We start from the raw sequence: 20,999 nt of genomic DNA on the forward strand, positions 1-20,999 counted from the left end.
CAGACATCCCAACCTCCCCATGTGACCTCATTTTTCTCTTAATTACCTCTTTAAAGTCCAACCCTCCAAATACTGTCACATTCTGGAGGTACCTGGGGTTATGACCTCAACATATGAATTTTAGGGGCGCACACACACACACACACACTATATATATATATATATATATATATATATATATATATATAGTGGTGAGATAGTCATTTTTCTTCTTTAATAACTCATAGACTCTGATTAAACATGACAGATCACACACACGTGTTTATCCCTACTCCTTCCCAAAACGCTGTCAGAACAATGGTAAACGAATAAGATGGTATAAATGCACAAGGAGAAAGGAGATGGGCGAGGAGACAACCAGGGGCGAGATACAGGACGCGCGCTACAAGAGGCCATGGAAGGAACCACGGTAGCTGTCCGAGCTCCCTGCAGCCCAGGGTCTTTCTGGTGCCCCCAGAGCACATTGCAAAGGAAGCTGCCAGCTCCGTGTGGGGATCCATGGCAGGGGTGAATAGGGACAGGGAGAAAATCTATGCCAAACACTGGGCCATCAGTCACTAGGGATTCAGGAAGGTAAATGAGACCCTGTTTTGGGCAATTAGCTTAGGGCCTGGGGCTGGAGAAATGGCCAGGCTGATTCCTGGCCCACCGGGTCCCTGAGCCCACTCATACTTGCTCAGGATGCACACGAGCTGAGCAGTATTTGGACAGCTCCCCCCCATCCCACACTAGCTTTGTTAATTCCATCATACCCTTCTGCTGAGCCTGTGGCCTCCCAGGAGCCCATGTGAAAGCCCTGAATTTCTCACCAGCAAGGATGGGACACGCAGGATCAAGACTGACCGTGTGTGCTTGTGATACAGGGGTTGCTGGACACCAGAATCCACTCTGACAGAGAGGCCTTCCTTCCTGGTGTGGTTTTAGGGCTTGGGAAGCAGGGGAAGGGGTCAAATGACTCCTCAAGGTCCCATGGGGTTTGAAGATGTCTGTATTTCTGGGAAGAATGTCCTGAAATGTGTGTCTGAGGATTCTGGGGACTGGTCACTCAGGAGAGCCAAAGAAGAAGGCGGCCCTACAGAGGCGGGACTGGGGCGGGGGTGGGGTGGCAGGCAATGCAGCCCATATCTCATGGAGGAGAGAGTGGGTCAAGACCACCAGATGCTTGGGCTCCTTGGTCAGGGGGAGGGGGAGGGGAGGGCGGCTTGGCCAGGCTTGGCCAGGGTCAGCCAGAGTCAGCCAGGGTCGGGGTCAAGGTCTGGCGGCAAGATTGCAGCTGGGAGGCCTGTGGGTGGATGGGAGGGAGGTCTCAGAGGGCTGTCTGCCAGGAGGCCGGTCCTAATGGGATGGGGAGGAGCCTTGGGCAGGCTGGGAGCTGGAGGGGCCCAACGGGTGGGAGTGGGAGGAGATGGGGGCTGACCAGGAGGAGTGGAGGGGGCAGGAAGCAGCTGACAGCCCGGCCTAGAGTCAGCTAGAGTCAGCCACGGGAAGCAGAGACCCCGAGGCACAGAAGAGGTGAGGAGGGGAGAGAAGGCCAGGGAGGCAGCCGGGGCGGAAGGAGACCAGCCAAAGGGAGCAGCTCCAAGGGAGAGACTGTCAACCCGTCTGTAAGTCCTTGTTTCAAGGCCACACCCTGAGATCTCTCCGTGAGGGGACCTCTGTTTCCACCTCTGCAGCTTTCTGGTCCTAAGACCACCAGTACACACAGAGTTTTTGGGGGGAGTCCATGACTCAGGCAAACCCAGTCACAGATAAAGGGACAGGATCAGGAGGTCTAGGAGAGGGGTGGTGGGAAGGCCCCAGAAAAGGAGTTAAGGGAGGGAGGGGCTGCCTAACGAAGAAAGCCGCGGTGGGGCAGAGGTGAGACTGCAGGGTCTGGGCTGGGGTAGGGCCAGTGATCAGGAGCGGCCCCAGCACAGGGAGGGTTAAGCATCCTCCGGGTTCCCACCCCGCTCTGGGCCCCTCCCCCGTGTTTGCGTCCTCCCAAAACTATTCGGCCTCCAGCTGGCCTCCATTCTATACCCTTCCCCTCCCCCTTGAGTTAGCCTGGGGGAAGAAGGGGGTGCAGGGGCCAGGGTTCCCAGGACTGGGAAGGAGCCCACAGGCTCGGAGTGCTGAAGGAGAAGCGACCTGGAGAGGCTGAGGTGGGGAAGCCGAGGGGGTCTCTGAGAGCAACGGGCGGGAAAGGGGACCAGAGACTAAGTGGGGGAGAAGGAATGGGCCAGAAAGTGTTGGGGGAAGGGTGCAAGTGGGCAACAGGAGGGCTTCCCAGGCTGTTGGCCTGAGGACAAAAGCCAACTCAGCACCTACCCGGGAGGAGGCCAAACATGGGCAGAGCTGGGCCCAGGGAACAGTGGGGGGCAGGGAGAACCAGGGGAATACCAGAGGGATCTCTACCAAAGGGCCACCTCCTGGCCCTCCAAGCCCAGCCTGGAGCCCTGTCAGGCACCCCCCCACGCTCCCCCCCAGCTCCGGGGCCAGGTTGCTGGCAGCGCCGCGAGCTGGCATCAAGAGCTGAGAACCCAACACTGTTGGCAGGGCCGGGGAGACCGACGCGACGCCATGTGGCAGCTGCTGATGCCTCTGGCCCTGTGGCTGGGCGCAGTGGGCCTGGGCAGAGCCGAGCTCACGGCAGCGCAGCAGCGTGGCCTGCAGGTGGCCCTGGAAGAGTTCCACAAGCACCCGCCCGTCCAGTGGGCCTTCAGGGAGACCGGCGTGGACAGCGCCACGGAAACAGTGAGCGGCATCGCCAAGTGGCGTCGCCTGGGGCGGGACGGGGCTCGTTCCCAGGAAGCAGGTGCCCAAGCCCTCGGGCTCAATGAACACCCAGTTCTCCAGGGAGAGGCCAACACCCCAGCCCCCTTCTCAGCTGTTTCCTGGGGGGCTGGGGAGGAGGGACGGGTCACATCCCGGATTGCTCGGTGAGCTCAGCCGGCTGCTGGCCCTTCTCTGTCTGCGGGCAGCCCTTCCCTGCAGGGACCTTTGTGAGGCTGGAATTTAAGCTCCAGCAGACCAGCTGCCGGAAGAAGGACTGGAAAAAAGCGGAGTGCAAAATCAAGCCCAACGGGGTGAGTTGCAGGCTTGTGTGTGTCTGTGTGTGTGTGTGTGTGTGTGTGAGAGAGAGAGAGAGAGAGAGAGAGAGATGGGACATTTGCTCAGGGCAGGGGTCTGTGACAGGGGTTTAGGAAGAGAGCCCCGGTTGGAGCAGTGGTCCCTCGGGGGAGCGGCCTCTCCAGGAGCTCACCTGGCCCAGTCTGAGCCGGGGCCTGTGACGCCGTGGGTGGCCAGGGCTGGGCTACTCTGAGAACATCTGTTCTTCAGAGAGAGTCCCCCTCCCGTCTGGGCTCCTCTCTCGGCTTGGCTGGCTTGGCTTCGGCTTCGGGTCTGTGGTGGAGGAAGCCCACGGCAGGGGGTTTGTCTGCCCCCACCCCAAGCCTGGTGAATTCCCCACTCTCAGTGAGGCTTTGAGTAGAGATGGCCCAGCCCAGGCGGACTCCTCACAGGGCTTGACTGTAACTAGCCCCCTTGGGGGCATACCCATGGCTGTGGGCAGTCCCCAGTCCTGCTGTTCCAAGCACTAGCCTATGACTCGGGGGTGCTCTGAGGGCCTGTTCCCTCCCACTGTTAAGGGACGGACTGGATTGTATCAGTGACTTTCCAGACTTCATGTCAGGACACTTGCGTCCATATCAAGCTTTTTAAGAACACGCAAATAAATATAACAGAGCTGCAAAGTGGTTCGAGGGGGACATCAGGCGGGGAGAACCCATCTGGGGGAAGAGTCCTGCCCAGACACGTACGCTGCCTAAAATCTCCCAGTCCCCGGGGGGCTGCGCCCGGAGCCAGCTGGCCCGCATGACCCCTCACCCCTCTGATCTAGGACCCACCAGGGGAGCCGGTCCCCATCTCAGGCAGCCCCCCGCTTCCACCCTGGTGGGGCGGCACCCCTGCCCTGACCCCTTTCCTCTCCCGGCCCCATGCTCCCCTCCCCAGAGGAAGCGGAAATGCCTGGCCTGCATCAAACTGAACTCTGCAGATAAAGTCCTCGGCCGGATGGTCCACTGCCCCATACACACGCAGGCTCTGCGGGTAAGAGTGGGCAGGGGAGGTGGGGAGGCTGGGGAAGAGGCTGGGAAGATGGAGAAGCTGGTCCTGTGGGAGAGGTCAGAGCCCGAAGCACAGACTGAGGTGCACAGAGGGCAAGGAGGGAGGGGTGAGGAGGGGCGAGGGGGTATGCGGAGAGAGGAGGCGAGAAGTGAGGAGGGGTGAGGAGGCGAGAAGTGAGGAGGCGTGAGGAGGGCCAAGGAGGGGCTCTGGGCCTGGCCCCGCTATTCCCCAAGGGATGTGGAGGTGGGTGCCACAGAGGACGCAAGCACCGTCCCCAGGGGTACTCTCCACGGGGACACCCTCCCCGGAACCCGCTGGTGCCCCGGGCCTGAGCAGCTGCCGCCACTGGCAGGACCCCGAGGAGCACCAGGAGGCTCAGTGCGGCAGGGTGGAGCGCGCGGGCGAGGACCCCCACAGCTACTACTTCCCAGGACAGTTTGCCTTCTTCAAGGCCCTGCCCCCGAGCTGAGGCCCGACGGTAGATGGTAGGTGCCCACGACGGGGGGACAGAACTGAGCTGGGACAGCGCTCATGTGTTTGGGGCTGGAGACTGGGCCGGTGTGGGGCTGAGGGCGGCGGTAGGGGAAGGATTCAGAGTCTGGGAAAAGAGCTTGGACTGGCCCAAACAGCCTCCCTCACACCCAGAAACTCGGGTTTCTTTCTCTTTCCCTCTAGAATTCTGTCCCGCTTCCCGGACAGCTGCAGGAGCTGACCAGTGCAACGCCAACCTGCCGTCCCCGAGCCCAGGGAGTACGAGCCCGTTATCCCCGAGCCAATAAACTGCTCTCCCAGACTCGTTCTGTCCTCTCGCATGCTCCCCTTCCCCTGAGCTCGGCGGCAGGAGTAAGGTCTCGCAGGAGCAGCAGAGCCGGGGCAGCAGGAGAGACCAGGGGCCACAGAGACCTCGTCTTGCCTTCGGGTGCTCGTGCTCAGGAAAGCAAAGCTCACCCACAGAAAATGACAGGCAATGGTGCTTATCAGAATAGAGAGATTTAATAGGCATCCGCGTGGGTGAGAACAGGCAGTGAGGGCTCCACAGTGACACAGGATGAGCCACTACAGCAGGGGGTCACCGGGACAGGCAATGTCGGAAGGTGGGCGAAGGCCGCCTTTGGGGCTCTGCCACCTCGTCTCCCAGGACCAGCTGGGCCAGCGCGCACCCCCTCCCCCCCCGCCTTTCTCACGTCTAGCTTTAGGAGGAAGCAACTCTCTCCCACTGAGCCTCCGGCCAGGGGTGGCTGCGGCTGTAGACCATCTCCTCCAGAGGCCTCCTCCCAAGGCTCACGGTGGAGGTGGCGGGACAGCCTCATGCCGGGCGTGCCCCTGGAACAGGGCCCCTACCCCTGCAAGAGGCCACGGGGGAGGTGCGCCCTTGAACTATGTGCAGGAAGGTTGTGGAATCTTCCCGAAGGAGAAGCGGGGGGCTGCTCTTAGGAACACGGGGAAACAGAGAGCCGGCACTGCAGGGGGGCAGAGGCGGGCAGCCAGGCCACAGTGAGCCCAGCTGCCACAGACCGCAGACACACTCAAAACACGAAGGACGAGGTAGTGCCGGCAGGGCTGAGCGCCCGTTCGGCCTGGGCCAGGCTGTCGCGGGCCTGGCGGTCCAGGTCGTGGCACTCCTGCAGGGTGTGCTGGAACTGGCGGCAGGCCTCCTCCAGGATGGAGCTGCTCCGGGGGGGCCAAGACTCCCAGTAGCCTGGCTCCACCCAGGGCTGGGCCTCGGTGGCCCCGGGACCAGGGCTGGGGCTGGGGCGCAGGGAGCTATCCAGGTCCCGGCATAGCTGGTAGAACTCGCTGCCCCGGCCTGTCACGCGCTCACCGTCGATGACCTTGAGGCCAGGGAGCAGCTCTCGGACGGCCGCCCAGTACGAGGGGCTGCTGCACAGCGGGTTGCTGAGCCGGGCCAGGGGGTCCCGCAGCCGCAGGTACTCGAGGCCCCGCAGGCCAGCCAGACACTGCAGCTGGCCGGGGGTGGCCAGCAGGTTGCCCGCGGCATTAAGGCTCTGCAGGTTCTCGCAGGCGGCCAGCGGCTCGAGCGCCGTCAGCCGGTTGTCGGCCACGTTGAGCACCAGCAGCTGGCGCAAGGAGGCCAGCGGGCCCAGCTGCGTGAGCGCGTTGCCCGACAGGTCCAGCCACTCGAGCCCCAGGCACTCCCCCAGGCAGCCCAGGTCCACCAGCCCCAGGCCCCGAAGCTTCAGCAGCAGGATGGACTCCAGCGCGAACTCACCCGAGCGAGACTTGAGCAGCTGGGGTGTGACGCGCACCCTGTCGGCCTCTGCCGGCTTCTCACCCTGCGACTCCATCGGATGAAGTCAGTCGGGGGGAGGCCTGGGCTCCGACGGCTCTGACACGGGGACGCGGATGCCACGGGGGTTGGCTGACGGCTCGCCCTGCAAAAGGCACCATCCACTCCGCCTGGGCCAGCGCCGGAGGCCCGCTTCCGACAGCCCTGCTCGAGGGCCAGCGGGGTCCTATGGGGAGACAATCACACCATAAGCCTCCCCTGAGCCCCTCCGGAGCCCGCAGACGCAGGCCAGGCCTGCCTGAGGACACAGAGCCCTCCGGGGTAGAAGGGGCCCCAGACAGGATCCAACGACGATGGCCACACTGGATGGCATTCCGGGCGCGGGCCACGGACTAATTCTTCCCGTTTTCTGTATCCGGACCAGAGGCAAAATCTCTTCCTTTTCCTTTTTCAGTACCTGCTCACGATCTCTCCTTATCAATTATAAGGTATTTCTTTTTAACCATTTCAATGAATTCCTGAAGAGCTAACAGGTCACCACCATCAACAACCTCTTCTGTTTCCTTCCACATGCAGATGCAAAAGACAGCACACTGGGCCTCACTTGTTCTCTCAAACATGTTCTCCACTCAATGTTTTTTTAACACGAGCGATGAATTCAAAATGGTATCCAGATTGTGTGGGCCAACTTGTAACCTCTGCTTGAGGTCGGGGGACCTGGAGGCTCAGCTCTCTGCGCAAGGTGGGGAGACTGAGGTCAAGGAGGGAGGGAAGGGCCAGCAAAGGCCCCCAGCGGAGGGGGCAGCACGGGCAGTCCCGAGGCCGCCGCTGCCCACCCTCGACCCCAGCTCCTGCCACAGCAGCTCTTTGCTCTGGCGCCAACAGAAGGGCGACAGTCCCTGTGTGCCAGGCAGCACAGCTCGGGTTACCAGAGAAGGCAAGCAGGGCCCAAGGCCAGGCAAAGAAGCCGTGCGTGCTGGAGGGAAGGACCTGGCTAGCACCTAGGTTCCAGAAAGGCAGGGGAGGGAGGGCCCTTCCAGGCACCAGTGGCTGTGGGGCAGCACGAAGCCAGGTGCTAGTGCGAGGCCTGGGGGAAAGACAGCAGCAGCACCGCCCACAGAAGGGTCAAGGTTTCAGCAGAGAGGAAAACAAGAAGGCACCTCTGCGCCAAGTGGCAGCCTCCCAGCCCTGCCGACTCTGGCCAGGCTTGGGCCAGGCAGGGTGACGCAAAGAACCATGGGGCTGTCCACTCCTGCTGTTTATAAAACCTGGGCTCCAGGGTATCAGAGAGTCCCAAGCCTGCATTTATGTAATCCACACCACTTTTTACTTCCTTCTCCAAGGAATCCACGCCCAGATTTCCTCCCCCTCCCTCGGCCCCCTCCCCCATCTCTGAGAAGGGGGTCCCCATGTCCTAACCTAGCTCCCCTCTAGTGTGCAACAGCCCTTCATTTCTTCCCAAAAGCGATGTGAGACATCCACTAAGAAGTCTGGGTCACTGTGTTTAAACGGGATCTGCTGCGGCTTGGAAGTAGTGAGCGGGGGTTGAAACTGCTGCAGCGGCAGTGGCTGGGGGGAGGGGGCGCAAGGCGGGCACTGGGCACTGGAACTGTAAATGCAGAGACACACGGACCCGAAGGTAGTGAGAGCTGCAGAGGGGCGCTCTCTGGAGTCCAGGGACCCAGTCACGTTACTGGATGTGTGTGGGACACACAGGACAGGCAGGGGGGGCAAGACAACATCCAGCTGAGGTGACCATGGGCATCGGGCCAAGGAGGCGTCTGGCGCTCTTGGCTGAAGGGATTCAGCGTCACCTGCGGAGGTGCCCAGTGGGAGTGGGTGACGCACTGGGCCAGCCTCTTCGGGGAACACAGATCTCTTTAAGTGTTTGCACGCCTCTCTCCAGGGCGATGCAGAGCCTCCCCAGCCACATGCTATTTTGGGGGCGAAAGTGGTCAGAAGACCCTGGCATCCCGTGAAAAGGAGCAGCCATGAGCCAGCATGGAGAGGACACCAAACTTTATGAGGCTGAAAGGGGGGCGCCGACAAGCAGCCAGAGGGAGGCAGGCGAGGACACAGCGAGGGACAGTGTGAAAATGCCCACTGGAGCGGGACAAGATCGCTGGGTGGAGCAGCGCCGGGCCGTGGCAAGCCCACAGCCCGCGCACTACGGTCACGGAGCGCTGCCCAGAGGAACCGGCTCAGGGACCTCAGGGACAGTTTGCGCGGAGGTGGCCACGTGCGGGAAAGGGCAAGGGGACCAGAAGGGTGGGCAGTTGGGGGGGGAGAGGGTGGGCCGTGGGGGGGGGGGGAACTGTGCGTGCTCCCCACATTACAACTGGGAAGAACACTTTTTGCAGCAGAGGAAACAGACGAGCCAAGAGCACATTTGCTGGGGATCGGGTCTTCCCCACCCCACATCCCCACCTGGCCGGGTGCAACCTCCCGTCCGAGCGCTCGCCGGGGACAGCACTGCAGTCACCGAGGTGAAACACAGATCCGCCAGCCAATGGACCTCTGCTCCGTCCCGCTCCCACCTTACCCGCCATCTGCACACCTCAAGCAGGCCGGTGCGGGCGCGACCAAGCGCCCACCCCACCGCGCACACCCAGCTCCCACCCGAGCCGGCAGCACAGGGCAGGCCCCGCTGGGTGGACGGCTCCTCCACACTCGGCTTCTTTCGTGCTCCTCTTGAGAGAACCGGAGTCCTCCTGTCCTGGTCCCGCCCTGGAAAGGAGTGCACAGAAGCTCCTGGTCCCACGTGTGTCTGCCAGCAGGGCTCGGTCACATAGACGAGACTGTGACGAAGGCACAGCGGACGCTCGGCTTTCCTTGGGACGCGTCTTCCCTTGTTCAGGGCTGCCTTTGCTGAGTCTCACTTTACCTCCCTAGGGAGTGGGCCGGAAAATGACGTCCACGAGCTGGCTGGGGCCGGCCAGGGCTGTGTCTCGGGGAGAGCTGGCCGACGTGGAGCAGCCTCTAGTGCTCCGTCACCGGCTGTTGCGGAGACCCTCGAGAGCCTTCCTCTGGCCGTGCGCCTCCCCCACGCACAGTGCAGATCAGGGCCCCCTATCTCCTTGGCCGCTCAAAGGCAGGTTTGTCTTGGTTGCACGGGTTATCCTGTGCCTTCTAGAATGCTCGGCAGCACTCGTCTGCCACCCACAAGAGGACAGTAGCAAGGCCACCAACAAGCCATGACACTCAAATGTCTCCAAACATTGACGAATGTCCCCTGGGGGCAAAACTGCATCCCCCCACCCCCACCCCAAGAGCTACTGCTTGGGCCCAGCCAGCTTCTCCGGCACCCTCTTCCACTCCCCGACTCCCACGTGCTGCCAAGCCTGCCGCCTCGCCCTCCTCACCGGCCAACACTGCAAAGCCGGCGCAGGGACTCCACAGCAGGAAGAGCTCAGGGGACCAGGAACAACATGCCCGCTCCCCCACCGCCGGTGACTTTAGGGCCCCTCACATTCCTGCCCCCACCCCGGCTACCGAGTCAGAATTAGAGAGAGCTGGGACGCCGCGTGTCTCAGAGCCACGGGGAGAGCCCAAGGCCCCACTCTGATCCCACCACCAGCTGCACTTGACAGAGTTGGGGATGCGAAGAGGTGCAGCCATAGCCCGCCCCCCCCACCCAAGATGAGCCTCACCTCCTGCCCAGGGGGGTCTGGAACAGCTCTGGGGGGTGAGGGCAGAGGCCAGACTTTAAATCACGCTACTCTGACCACTAAACATGATCTTACAAAGCTTTATTTAAGAAACAAAATGCAGTAATTACGAAATTACAATATAGTCAACAGGACAGAGGATACGCTCCCAAGATTAAAAGAAGAAGTATGTCCGGTTCTTAGCAAGCCTGTCTGAGTGAAAGGATCCTGGTTAATTTTTCCTGCTCGCTTCCTTACATCCTCGGTGACTTCCAAATGTCCTATTGTGAATGACTCATAGAGACGCAGGACTGTCGACCCTTCCAAGGGAGGCGAGGGGACAGGCGTCCCGGGCTGGTCCCCACAGCCAGGGCCCAAGAGCAAGTTGGGCTGCAAGGGCCTTGCCCCACCTCTGCCTACCGATCTTCCCTCTGCCACCCTTCTGGCACCCGAGCACCTAAGGAGAGCCTGGCTCGCATCATGGTGACAGGCCTGCCCTGATCCTCCGGCCTCTCCCTTTCCGTCTCTCCTCACCTGACCCCACCAGCTCCGACCCTGCCCTGCAGGTCCTCTGGGCTGTCTGGCTCTGGTGGGTCTCATATGCATCTCTCCTTGCTTCCAGGTGAAGGGTTTGCACTTGGCAAGTGACCGGGGAGACAGGGAGGTGTGGGTGCTGCAGGGGGGCGGGGGGGGGGGGCATAAACGAAGCTACAGAAGAGCCTGGACAGCCATGGAGCTCTTCCAGAGACCGCTTTCACTGTAGAAAGGAAGAAACCCCAGGGCCTCCAGCAGTCTGGAAACCAACCACGGTTCCATCAGCTCTCCTGGCTGGACAGTCCCATCGGCAGGGATGCTCTGGCCACTCTGGGATCCACAAGGAAGTACCGACCCCAAGAAGACGGGTGTGTGCGTGTGTGCATAAGCTTCCCTCTTAACACGGCTACTCTAGCACACGCTTCTTTCTTCTACAGCAAAAGCCAACTGCGGAAAAGGCTGTCTAGCTTACTTGGCCTCGCTGGCTGAGATTTCCCACCTGCCAGCACCCAGGCCTCTTCTCGTCCCTGGTCGCTGTTTGAGAAGGCAGAGCCCTTAAGGGCATGTGACGTACAGAGACAAGCTGCACGGGCCCTCACTGCCCACACACATGGCAAACCGCACTGAGGCTTAGAGCACAGGATGATTTACAGTTACCTCCTGACAGATGTGACCTCTTCTATGCCCAAACTGCTGGAAACAAATTAAGTGAGGGCTGGACGGAAAACATCTCCCTGGAGGCAATAGGCAACCTGTCAGGAAATGACAGACTGTCCCCACTCCTTCCAGACACCCCCGTCGAACAGCCTGGAGTGCTGGGTGTGCTCTCCCCTCCGAGCTCGGGCAGAGCTCTCCTGCAGGCGGACTTTCAGACAATCAGGCAGAGGTCGGCCTCACTGGCCTCGTCCCCCTCGGCCAGGTCTTCCTGGGGGAAGAGGAGGGGAGGGGCGGTGTAGTTGGGGAAATTCTCCAGGTTGGTCTTTAGGAAGAGGAGACGCTCGATGGTCCCCACTGGGAGAGGGGTGCTGTGCTGCACCAGAGCAGGGCTGCCCAGGGAGGCACAGACACTTCCAGAGAAGGCCCCTGTTGGGGGACAGGACAGATAGACAGTTGCCAGTCTTGCCAGGGCCGGCCAGACCTCCTGCCTCTTCTCCCAGTAGATCAGCGGGTCCTCCTGGGCGCCGATCGTCTCATTCTCACGCAGGTACTTCTTGACGATGATGCTGGCCAGGTGGCTCTCAGTGGCAAGGGAGGCACCGCTTCTCTCGGACGCCAGCAGCCCCACACTCTCCAGCTGCTCCAGCAAGCTCCTCTCCCTCCGGTCCAGCAGCAGAGACCCAGAGCCGCTTCTCCCCGCGGGCTCTTTTTGGCCCCTCTCCTCGGCCCCAAGGCTTCTGGCTCCCCCACCGCTCAGGGTAGTGCCTGCATGCGTGGTCTGGGGGCCGTGCGGGGAGGGCGAGGGAGGCAAGGGGTGTTCAGACACCATAATCTCCTTCACCTTGTACACGAGAACTTGCTTCCAGTGGTCAATGTCGGCCCCTGTGGGCAGGATGGCCTCGATCCGGCCCTTGAAGCGGGGGTCGAGAAGGGTTGCCAGCACGAACTCCTTGCGGTGGAAGAGCTCGTTGAGCTGCTGGTCTGTGGTGAGCTGCAGAGCCAGGCCCTTGGCCAGCCGCACGGCGGCCCCCACTTCCACGCCGCCCTGCTCCTCGAAGTGCTGGGGCACCTGCTCCATGAAGATGTGCAGGAAGCGGAGCTGTGGCAGCACCTGACTCAGAGAAGCCCGAGCCGCGCTCGCCTCCCGAACTGCCACCTGGAAGGGCCGTAGAAGCGTGACGAGACTGTCCGTCAGGCTCCAGAACACGGCCGACAGGGCCGAGCCGGCCTTGCCCAGCTGGTGCTCCTCCTCGTACTCCCGCAGCGGCCGCTGCTGCCCCACCAGCCACTCCATCAGGCGGAAGGCAGACACCCAGTGGTCTGAGAGCTCCCAAAAGGGCTGCTGGGCCGGGAGGCCGCACCGCCGCTGCAGCTGTGTGAGCAGCTGCCGGGCCCTGGCGGAGCCTTGGAAGTGACTGCAGATGGCCCTGACCGTCCCCAGGATGATCTGGACGCTTTGATGGTGACACAGGAAGTTTGTCACCAGGGAGTCGAGGCAGTGGGCAAAGCAGGGGAGGTGGGTGTAGCCCTCCGTCCTCACGGCCTGCTCCAGGCTGAGGCAGCTGCCTGATACCAGGAAGCCCGGCTGCAGGGAGGTGCGGCTGAGCCACAGGCTGACCTGCTCCCACAGCTCCCGCTGCCTCTCCTCCACGGTGCTCTCCTGGGACAGGCCTCGAACCCAGAGCACAGCTTGCTTCCTGGGGCTCTCCGACGCCCCCTGCCGACTGCCCGGACGTATTGCCCCCCAGTGGGCAGTGACGGCCACGCAGTCCACAGCAGAGTCCCGGGCTGCCGTGGACACGGTGAGGTGGACGCAGCCGCCCTCGGCCAGCCCCATCTCCCGACACACCTGCTCGCCCACGGCCGCGTGCAGCAGAGGCAGCGCCGTATCGGAGAAGAAGGCTGGAGGCGGCACGTGGTAGCAAGGGTCCGCCTGGGCCATAAACCTTCTGAAAGGCGGGGCCGAAACAAAGGAGAGCGGCAAGGCCAGGCTACAGAGCAGCTCTGCGATGCCCAGGTTCCAGGCCTGGGCTCGGGGCAGGCTGGGGGTGCAGGGGCCTCCCTGGCCCTCCACGACCGCTAGCGGGAGAGCAGCAGGTTCATCTTTGGTGGAAGCAGGCAAGAGGGGTGGAGCCAGGAACAGTGGCTCAGGCCTGCCCGGGGCCAGCTGCTGGCCACTGTCTCCTGAAGTGGAGGCACCGGGGCCGTGTCCTGCTGACGGGAGCCCTTTGGCACTGGCGGGCAGGCCCTTGCGCTTTTTCTCCTCAGTCCCTTCCCCTTTCTCCCCTGGGCTGGCGGCGGCTGGCCTCCTCGCTCTCTCCAGCCCGTGCTTACCCACCAAGTGACGGAGCAGGCCCGAGGTTTGGAAATGGCCCTTCCATCTGCCCTGTGGGACGCTAGCATGACAGCGAGGGCACGTGACGTGGCAGACATTCTTGCAGTCCGCAGTGAACAACCGTCTGATGTCGGACACTGGCTTCTGCCCCGCGGTGTCCAGGCGGCCGGGGGAATGCCTGGGGAAATCCCAGCCCTTGGTCTCTGCCTTCAGAATTCTGACCAGCTTCTTCAGGCACGGCGGCTTCTGGAGGCTCTCCAGGGACGATGGTTCCCCGACAGCAGCGAGCAAATGCCTCTTCTTCCACCTCCTGAGGCGGCGCACCTCCCTGGCCAGATGGGCTATGAGGACGTCAGCCTGCTTCACCTTCTCGCTCTCACGGGGCTGGCCCACCTCGGACCTGTCCAGACCGGCCGCCTGGACCGGCGCTGCGGCCGCAGGGGACTGGCCCAGGCTGAGCACTGGGTCTCTCGACTTCTTTAGTGTGGGCTCCCCGTCCTCTCTCTGTCCGCGCACCTTCGGTTTGGACGCCTTCTTCTCAGGCTGCCCAGGGGGCTCCTGCCCAAGCACACATTTGAGGTTAGAGAGGCCAGAGTCTCCCTTTGGCTTATTCCACTCAGGGCTGGCCAGGCACTTCGCGCGGGAGGCTGCGGCGTGAAGGTCGGGGCTCCCCCGGGAGCAGGATTTTCTCTTCTCGCTGTAGACATGGAGGCGTGGGGTGCCTTCTTCCTGCTCTCCCAGGAACACCTGGTCACGTGACGGGACCGACGAGGAAGCGGGGAGAGGATGAGGTCTCTTCCTCTGTGGAGGCCGATCCTGTCCGCTTCCTTTCGGGGAGACAGAGGACCCAGTTCTCCTATGGCCACTCACAGCCCTCTCTTCTGTATCTACAAACTCTAGCTTAACCTCCGTCTCCAGCAGGCGCCCCACAGCACCCCAGCCAAGTCCGTGAGCGGTATTGGTAACTCTGGTGTGAAACTCGGAGTCAGGAGAAGTCGGGGGAGCCGCCGGGCTCCTGGGTCCAGTCACGGAGGAGTCGGCACAGAGAGGCGGCTCCTGGCCCGCTGAACCTGAACGTGTACGTCTCTTGTGGGGCTTCCTGGGTTTTTCTACTGGCAACATGCTTGGGAACTTGCGGGAAATGAGGAGATGGGCCCAGGCTGCAAAGCAAGATGAAGACAATGGCTCTCAGCTGCCCTGCTTGGCGTTGGGGACCATGAGGGGGAAGGCAAGGCTGGCGGGGAGAGGGGCGAGCAGAGGATGCAGGCGTAGGGAGATCCGGGAAACCAGTCCGCGGACAAAACTCTCAAGCCCTAACACCCTTGGTGAAGGCTGGCACTCGCTCCTGCAGACCAGGCAGAGCAGCTCGGACAGAAATCCCCACAGCTCTCTGGACCTCAGCGGGCTCAACGTCTATGTGGGCCCCGCTAACTGAGATTTCTCTCTTTCCTTTCTGTGTTTATGGAGAACCTGGCACACTCGGCTGGTTTCTTTTGTTGCGGATACACCAGAAGACAAGCAAAGCCCCTGTGTGCGCGTGGCCTCCAGGCTGTCTGGCAAGACAGACATGAAGAGCCGAGCTCACATCATGGAAAGCTCGAGCTGCCAAGCAGTGTGAAGGAGCCCACTTGCGGCTGTGAGACCCCAAGGAGGGGACTGACCTTGCCAAGATGTGGGGCAGGTTTCCCTGGAAGAGGAGCAGGTGCCGGATGCCGTAAGCTCAGGCCGAGGGAGTAGAGCTTAGGTCTCTTGAGTCCCGTGCCCCTGGGCTGTACCTGTCACCCAGCAGGGCAGCAGAAACAGGTCATGATGCTAGATAATAGACAGTGACGCAGCCAGTGGCCTCGCTAGATCTTTTGAAATTCTTTTTCTAGAAGTCTGCACCAGGAAACACGGGACAGGAGCACAGAACAGGACAGCCCCTAATGCCAGCGATTCACGTCCCCAGGGTCCTGTCACGCCCCTCTCCCCGTCCCAGAGAGGCTCCTGCAGGGCTGCTCATACTTCCTCACCTCCCATGACCCTCGAAGGCCTGCTCTTCTGGCTCTGGCCTTCACCGCTCCCTGACGCTGCCCTGACAAGGCCACCAGGCTCCTCCAATGGACTCCCCTGCCCGCACTAGGGTGCTGGGCCATGTCTTCCGTTTGGAACCCCATCTCTCTGTGGCCCTGGGACACCTCATGTCCTTGGTTTTCCTCTCACCTGCAAATTCTTTGCAGGCTCTGGGCTGGTCCCTCTTTCTCCCGCCTGTTCCTTCCTGCTGTTGCCCAGGCTCCCTGCCCCATTTCTCATCCTGCACACCCTCCCAGACTGGGGCTACGTTCGCACCCTGACATGAGCCTGTGTCTGACTCAGAGCCTTCTCTTCAGCTTCCCCTCTCCCACCTGCTCTTCCTGCGGTCACCACAGTCATGTCAACGGGACAGCTGTTCGCCCAGATGCTCCCACCCCAAGCCGAGGCATAATCCTCAACTCCTTTCCCTTGCTCGTTCTCCTCGAGATTAGGTCACATGCAGGTTCTGGCCCGACAGGAAAGCGACACGAAGAAGTCAGGAGAGCAGTACGTGGAAAGGGAAGGAACGGAAAGGAAAGGCCTAGTGCTAGAACGCCTTTCTCTGGACAAAGGGAGACTCCACGGAAGGTAACCTAACAGCCCCGCCACTCACGTCGGAAAGCAAGTGGGTCTTGTCTCTTCACACCAGAATGACATACAGACTCAACCAGAAAATTTAGAACCAGTACATTCTGGCACTGAGTGATGTTAAACATTGAGAAGAATCACCAGGGAGGGCAGGCCTGCCTTCGTAGGCAACAAGCCCACTGAAGCAGCGCCAGGAAGATTCTGCCCGTGGAGGAGGGTGGGCAACGGGAGGCTCACGCTGAGCCCCCGTCTCCGAAGGACCAGAGGCATTACCTCGGGCCCAGTGCCCAGGAACTCAAGCGCCACACCAGACGTCTGACCGCCATGGGGCACTGTGGAGGGGCCGGACAAGATCTCTACTGAAGCGGCAGACACCATCCCAGCCCCACACATGCCCTGAGATGTCAGAACTGGAGTGGGCTGACCTCTGCTCTGATTTTAGGACAAAAGAATTGGAAAGCCAGAGGGGGAGTGTGATGGTCTGTGGCAGAGCGGAAGAGCAGAGCTGGCCGCAGGCCTCCAGAAACACTGTGTAAGCAGCATCCCGACGGAGAACGCAGAGCAGGCTGGGGAAACCGGGCCAGCGCCAGACCCGCCTCACTGTCGACGGCCAAGGAAAGGGACAAACCTGTGTGTTGGGGCTGCAGCTGGGGCCATGCCAATCCCGTTCTGTTCTCCAATTAGCCTTGTCCCATCAGCACACCTGTTTATACTCCTGATTCACTTGACTGTTGAACAAGAATTCATCGGAGGCCCACCCACAGCCAGCACTGTGCCCTAGAGACACAAGTACAGGAGAGGAAGCGCCCCACTGGCGCTCAGGACAAAACGACAACTTGAAGTGGGCCCATGGCGCCAGAGCAAGGCAAGCGGTGTGCGGTGCCATGGAGGCCGGGCCTCGGGCTGACCTACAGATAAACCGAATCTACGACACTGGACTTCAGATTCTGTCTTGTGAGGGACCACTTACCCAAGGTGACGTTCCAGGAGCCCCAACTCCGGATGGACCCCCTGGGTAGAGGTGGGGTCTCGTGCAGTCACCGGCAGCAACAGTCCTACTGCCCCTCTCCCTTCCACGGAGGCGCACAGGATGAGGACTATGAGGCAGGTGCCGTGGGGAGCCTCCACGTGAACCTAAGATGTAAAATTTGATAAGAAAATCATTCCCAAACCCCAGTAGTTTATCAGTAAGAAGTTCCTGGTGAAATTTCTCACCATAGAAGACAAATGCACATCCGAGGACAACTACAAGACGGAGACACCCCCCCACCCCGGGGTACCCAGCAGGCAGCCACGGGAGTGCTGCCGCGGGGTCCTAAGAGGCAGGGAGGGAGGACGGGAGCAGGTGACAGCAGCAGGATGGCGGGCAGCAGGGACAGTCTGGAGAGCTGGTCCGGAGGCAGACTATGCGTGAGTTCCGAGGTGAAGGAGAACCAGGGGACAGAGAGGGACTCTCTCGTGATCCATTTACTAACGCAATTTACTTTTGAATATACCAACGTGAGGTTCTTCTGGAACAAGCCTTTGCACGTACATGTGCCAGATAAAGGTCAGGGATGTAGGGCACGGGCGATGAGCGGGTTTATCTTTGGAGACAAGAAAGAATCAAGTTTTTCGGAGAGCAAAGAAGGCAGGCAGGCTGTAGCACCAGGAAAGCCCTCGAGTGTGGGCTGGGGGAGAGGTGCGGCAGTCCCTGCTCTGGAGCCTACAGATTTCCAAGGGGAAGCCATCCATGTCCGGAGGCAGCAACGTGCTGGCTGAGCCCGAGAGCGGAGGTGCCACAGCACTTCCAAGTGTGCTGGCTGCACGGACTAGCACTCTTAGCACCCCTCTTCCCAGGTGCACGCCCACATGGAAAGGAGTCACTTCTCTATTGCTCTGGTGCCTGCCTCCCCCCAGAGCCTTGAGGGGAGCTCTGCCCACCCAGCGCATCCCACCACCCAGCCGAACCCGCAGGCCCCCTCCTGTCTCAGCTCCTCCACTGTCCACCCATCCCAGACCCCACATTGCAAAGGGCTTGCTGGGCCCTTCAGTCCCCGCTTCTCACGCCCTCACCCGCTCAACTGTGCCGAGAGGAAAAGTGGTGAGAAGAATGGGAGGCCAGGCACATGTGGAAGGAAAAGAGTAGAGAAAACCACTATGTATTTTTGGGGTCTGACTCACATGCAAACCCTATGTGACCTGTCTTTAGTAGTAAGGGTGCATCACTGGACTTCACATTATGCAAAAGTGACATAACGTGAGGCCCGTCTTAAAGCATACGCCAGGAGAGCCCTTCGCTCTTTTCCGTGAGGCTGCTTCATAACGGAGCGAGAGCACGCGGTCGGCGGCCGGTGTGCGTGGGCTGACATCCTGGCTGCCACCCAACCGCTCGGAGCCGGCACCAGCGCGCCTCGGCTTTTCCAGCCACACCACAGGGACAAGAGCACCCACCTCCCAGGCTTGTTAGGGGAGCCCAAACACGTAACCGAGTGTTCCGCGGCTGTCCTGGGCACAGCGCGTGCTGGACACGAACCACTGGCCAGTACGGGCTGCCTCGCCGGGCGTGTTTTAGGCGCAGGGCACTGGGCACTGGCAGGCGGCTGGCCTGGGTGAGACACAGCCGGGCCGTTCCAGGCGCGGGGCGGGGCAGGGCAGGCCTGGGCGCCCCGGTCCCCCGAGCCTCGGCGCCCCGGTCCGTGAAGTGGCACCGAAACGCGCCCTCCCCGGCTTACCTAGGCCCCCTGAGACCAGGCACGCGAAGCAAGGTGCGGCTCCCGCCGCAGCCGACCGCCCCACCACGGCCGGCAGTGACCCGCCGCCGCTCGGCCGGCCACCGCGTTTCCCCCGAGAGCCACCGCGGGAACCTCGGGAAGGCGCCAAAGGCCCCGCGGAGCCGGGGGAAAGGGGCTCGGGTTCCGGGACGCGCAAGAGCTACTTCCGGGAGCGACTCCACCCACCCCCGCCTGCGGATGGTACGCTCCTCCGGCCGGGGGAGGGGGCGGGGCAGCCCCCAGTGCGCAGGCGCGGAGGCCGCGGCCGGAAGCGATGGGCCCGCGCCGGCTGTACGGCTGCAAGTCGCGCGGTCTTATCACAGGGGCTGGGACGCCTCGGTGCTAATCTAATGGCGCTGACTTAGCGGTGTTAGTCTTCCCCCACTAACCGATCGCCAAGGTCCTCTCCGACCCGGGCTCCCTGCGCCCTGGGACTCTGTCCGAGGGCGATCCGCGACTGGTGCGCGCGCACAGACGGAAGGGCCCGCAACCACCGTAATGGTCCTGCCGCAGCCTGGAAGGCTCACCCGGCCTTAGGGGAAGCCCTACCAGGGTGTCTCCGCGGCAGTTTCCCGCTGCTTGCTGATGTCGCGAAGGCCTCGCCCACGGCGCAGGGGACGTGCGTCCCCATGTGCCCTGGGGCGCTCTCCACCACCTCCCCAAACTGAATTGTTAAGGGGCACAGAGGCCGCGTTCCCTGGGCTGAGCAGAGGCGGACCCTTCCCCCGACCAAAATGCCCACGTCTTGTCCGCAGACTCCCTTGAGCTTCTTTCCACCTCTAGAGCCGGACGGATAGGACGAAGGCCAGGGTCACTATCGGGACTTGGGCAGTCCTACCTATCCATCTTCCCCGGGGTGGTCTCGGTTTTTGCCCCCTCCTCCCAGTGCCCCTCATCTGGCCCCAAGCAAGTCAAGTCCAGGCTGGGCCAGTCCTCCAGGTTGGGCTAAAATCAGGACCTCTGCAACGAGAGTACTCCTCTTTATACTTTATTGAATCATTTTTAATCTTTCTTGATTCTTTCCGTGCCTCAGAGATGTCTCTCTGCATTGCTTTCATTTCTGTGGTTCTGCAAATCATGACTATATCATACTTTCAAATATCTGGGAGTATCCTTAATACTGTGGGTTTGTTTTTTTTTTCCCCCAGTAATTTCCCGGTTATTTATTGCCATGTTTATATTTTCCTGAGAACTTTTTTCTTTTTTTTTTTTTTTTAGGTTTTATTTATTTGACAGAGAGAGACACAGCCAGAGAGCAAACACAAGCAGGGGGAGTGGGAGAGGGAGAAGCAGGCTCCCCACTGAGCAGGGAGCTGGATGCAGGGCTGGATCCCAGGACCCTGGGGTTATGACTGAACTACCCAGACGCCCCTCCTGAGAACTTTAGAATAAGCACGTGTATTCTAGTAACCTCCCCCCAGATCTTTGGTGTTTTCATTGATACTGCATGTGTAATTTCATGCAGTACGTGATACTGCATACATGATACTGCATGTAACGTCATGAACATTTGACAGGAAACAGAAAGATAACAGAAACAGGCCCCAGGTTTCATGGCCCTCAGTTCCTGGGTCCCTTAGATATCAGAGGGCTCACAGTGCTGTCACTTCCGTTTCCACAAAGTGGATTGGCATGGTGTCCGTGATGGGAATAAAACAGGCAAAGGCAGCTGAGATCCTGGCAGAGTAAAGAGCGGCATGGAACTAACGTATATAAAATAACGTGATTTATGGCTCCCACTTACTGGTGAACCAGTCACTTTTTGATCCATTCTCTTGGCCCATATTCACAATCTCGATGAGGCAGGCCCTATATTTTTACTATACCATCTGAGCAATAAAACTAAACGTCCTGGGGCGCCTGGGTGGCTCAGTGGGTTAGGCCTCTGCCTTCGGCTCAGGTCATGATCTCAGGGTCCTGGGATCGAGTCCCGCATCGGGCTCTCTGCTCGGCAGGGAGCCTGTTTCCTCCTCTCTCTCTGCCTGCCACTTGTGGAATGGGAATCTTTAAAAAAAAAAAAAAAAAAAACTAAACGTCCTGAAGATAAACTTGCACTCAGCTAGCCGCCAGTGGAATGGGAA

At 60.9% G+C, this 20,999-nt stretch overlaps 2 protein-coding genes across 9 annotated transcripts; one reads left to right on the forward strand and one right to left on the reverse strand.

The window, feature by feature from the left end:
- Positions 1-1,383: 1,383 nt before the first annotated feature.
- RARRES2 (retinoic acid receptor responder 2) lies at positions 1,384-4,897 on the forward strand. Of its 3 annotated transcripts, none has more exons than XM_004765915.3 (6): positions 1,384-1,604; positions 2,536-2,733; positions 2,961-3,065; positions 3,991-4,086; positions 4,457-4,589; positions 4,780-4,897. In XM_004765915.3, exons 2-5 carry the CDS (start codon positions 2,560-2,562, stop codon positions 4,571-4,573), a joined length of 492 nt encoding a protein of 163 aa, XP_004765972.1. In that variant the 5' UTR covers positions 1,384-1,604; positions 2,536-2,559; the 3' UTR covers positions 4,574-4,589; positions 4,780-4,897. The 3 variants fall into 3 exon arrangements, with proteins under 3 accessions (XP_004765972.1, XP_004765971.2, XP_004765970.2); XM_004765914.3 differs by having other exon boundaries at positions 1,388-1,512; XM_004765913.3 differs by lacking the exon at positions 1,384-1,604 and adding an exon at positions 1,992-2,141.
- A 181-nt stretch (positions 4,898-5,078) lies between these two features.
- LRRC61 (leucine rich repeat containing 61) lies at positions 5,079-19,133 on the reverse strand. 6 transcript variants are annotated; one of them, XM_045086413.1, is made up of 4 exons: positions 18,880-19,119; positions 17,136-17,299; positions 15,187-15,300; positions 5,079-6,578 (listed from the first exon to the last, which is right to left on the reverse strand). In XM_045086413.1, exon 4 carries the CDS (start codon positions 6,408-6,410, stop codon positions 5,631-5,633), a length of 780 nt encoding a protein of 259 aa, XP_044942348.1. In that variant the 5' UTR covers positions 6,411-6,578; positions 15,187-15,300; positions 17,136-17,299; positions 18,880-19,119; the 3' UTR covers positions 5,079-5,630. The 6 variants fall into 6 exon arrangements, with proteins under 6 accessions (XP_044942348.1, XP_044942347.1, XP_044942349.1 ...); XM_045086410.1 differs by lacking the exon at positions 5,079-6,578 and adding an exon at positions 10,087-14,685 and having other exon boundaries at positions 18,880-19,120; XM_045086412.1 differs by lacking the exon at positions 15,187-15,300 and having other exon boundaries at positions 18,880-19,117.
- Between the last annotated feature and the right edge of the window lie 1,866 nt (positions 19,134-20,999).

This window comes from Mustela putorius, unplaced genomic scaffold, assembly GCF_011764305.1.
Source record: "Mustela putorius furo isolate JIRA1106 unplaced genomic scaffold, ASM1176430v1.1 tig00000929_pilon_pilon_pilon, whole genome shotgun sequence".
Classification (NCBI taxonomy): Eukaryota; Metazoa; Chordata; class Mammalia; order Carnivora; family Mustelidae; genus Mustela; species Mustela putorius.

Excerpts from the sequence above, each read along its gene's own strand:
- RARRES2 (XM_004765915.3), top strand. The coding sequence starts at position 2,560 with ATGTGGCAGCTGCTGATGCCTCTGGCCCTGTGGCTGGGCGCAGTGGGC. Across the intron at positions 2,734-2,960 it reads TGGACAGCGCCACGGAAACA|CCCTTCCCTGCAGGGACCTT; the intron begins GTGAGCGGCATC and ends GTCTGCGGGCAG. Across the intron at positions 4,087-4,456 it reads TACACACGCAGGCTCTGCGG|GACCCCGAGGAGCACCAGGA; the intron begins GTAAGAGTGGGC and ends CGCCACTGGCAG.
- LRRC61 (XM_045086409.1), bottom strand. The coding sequence starts at position 14,647 with ATGTTGCCAGTAGAAAAACCCAGGAAGCCCCACAAGAGACGTACACGT.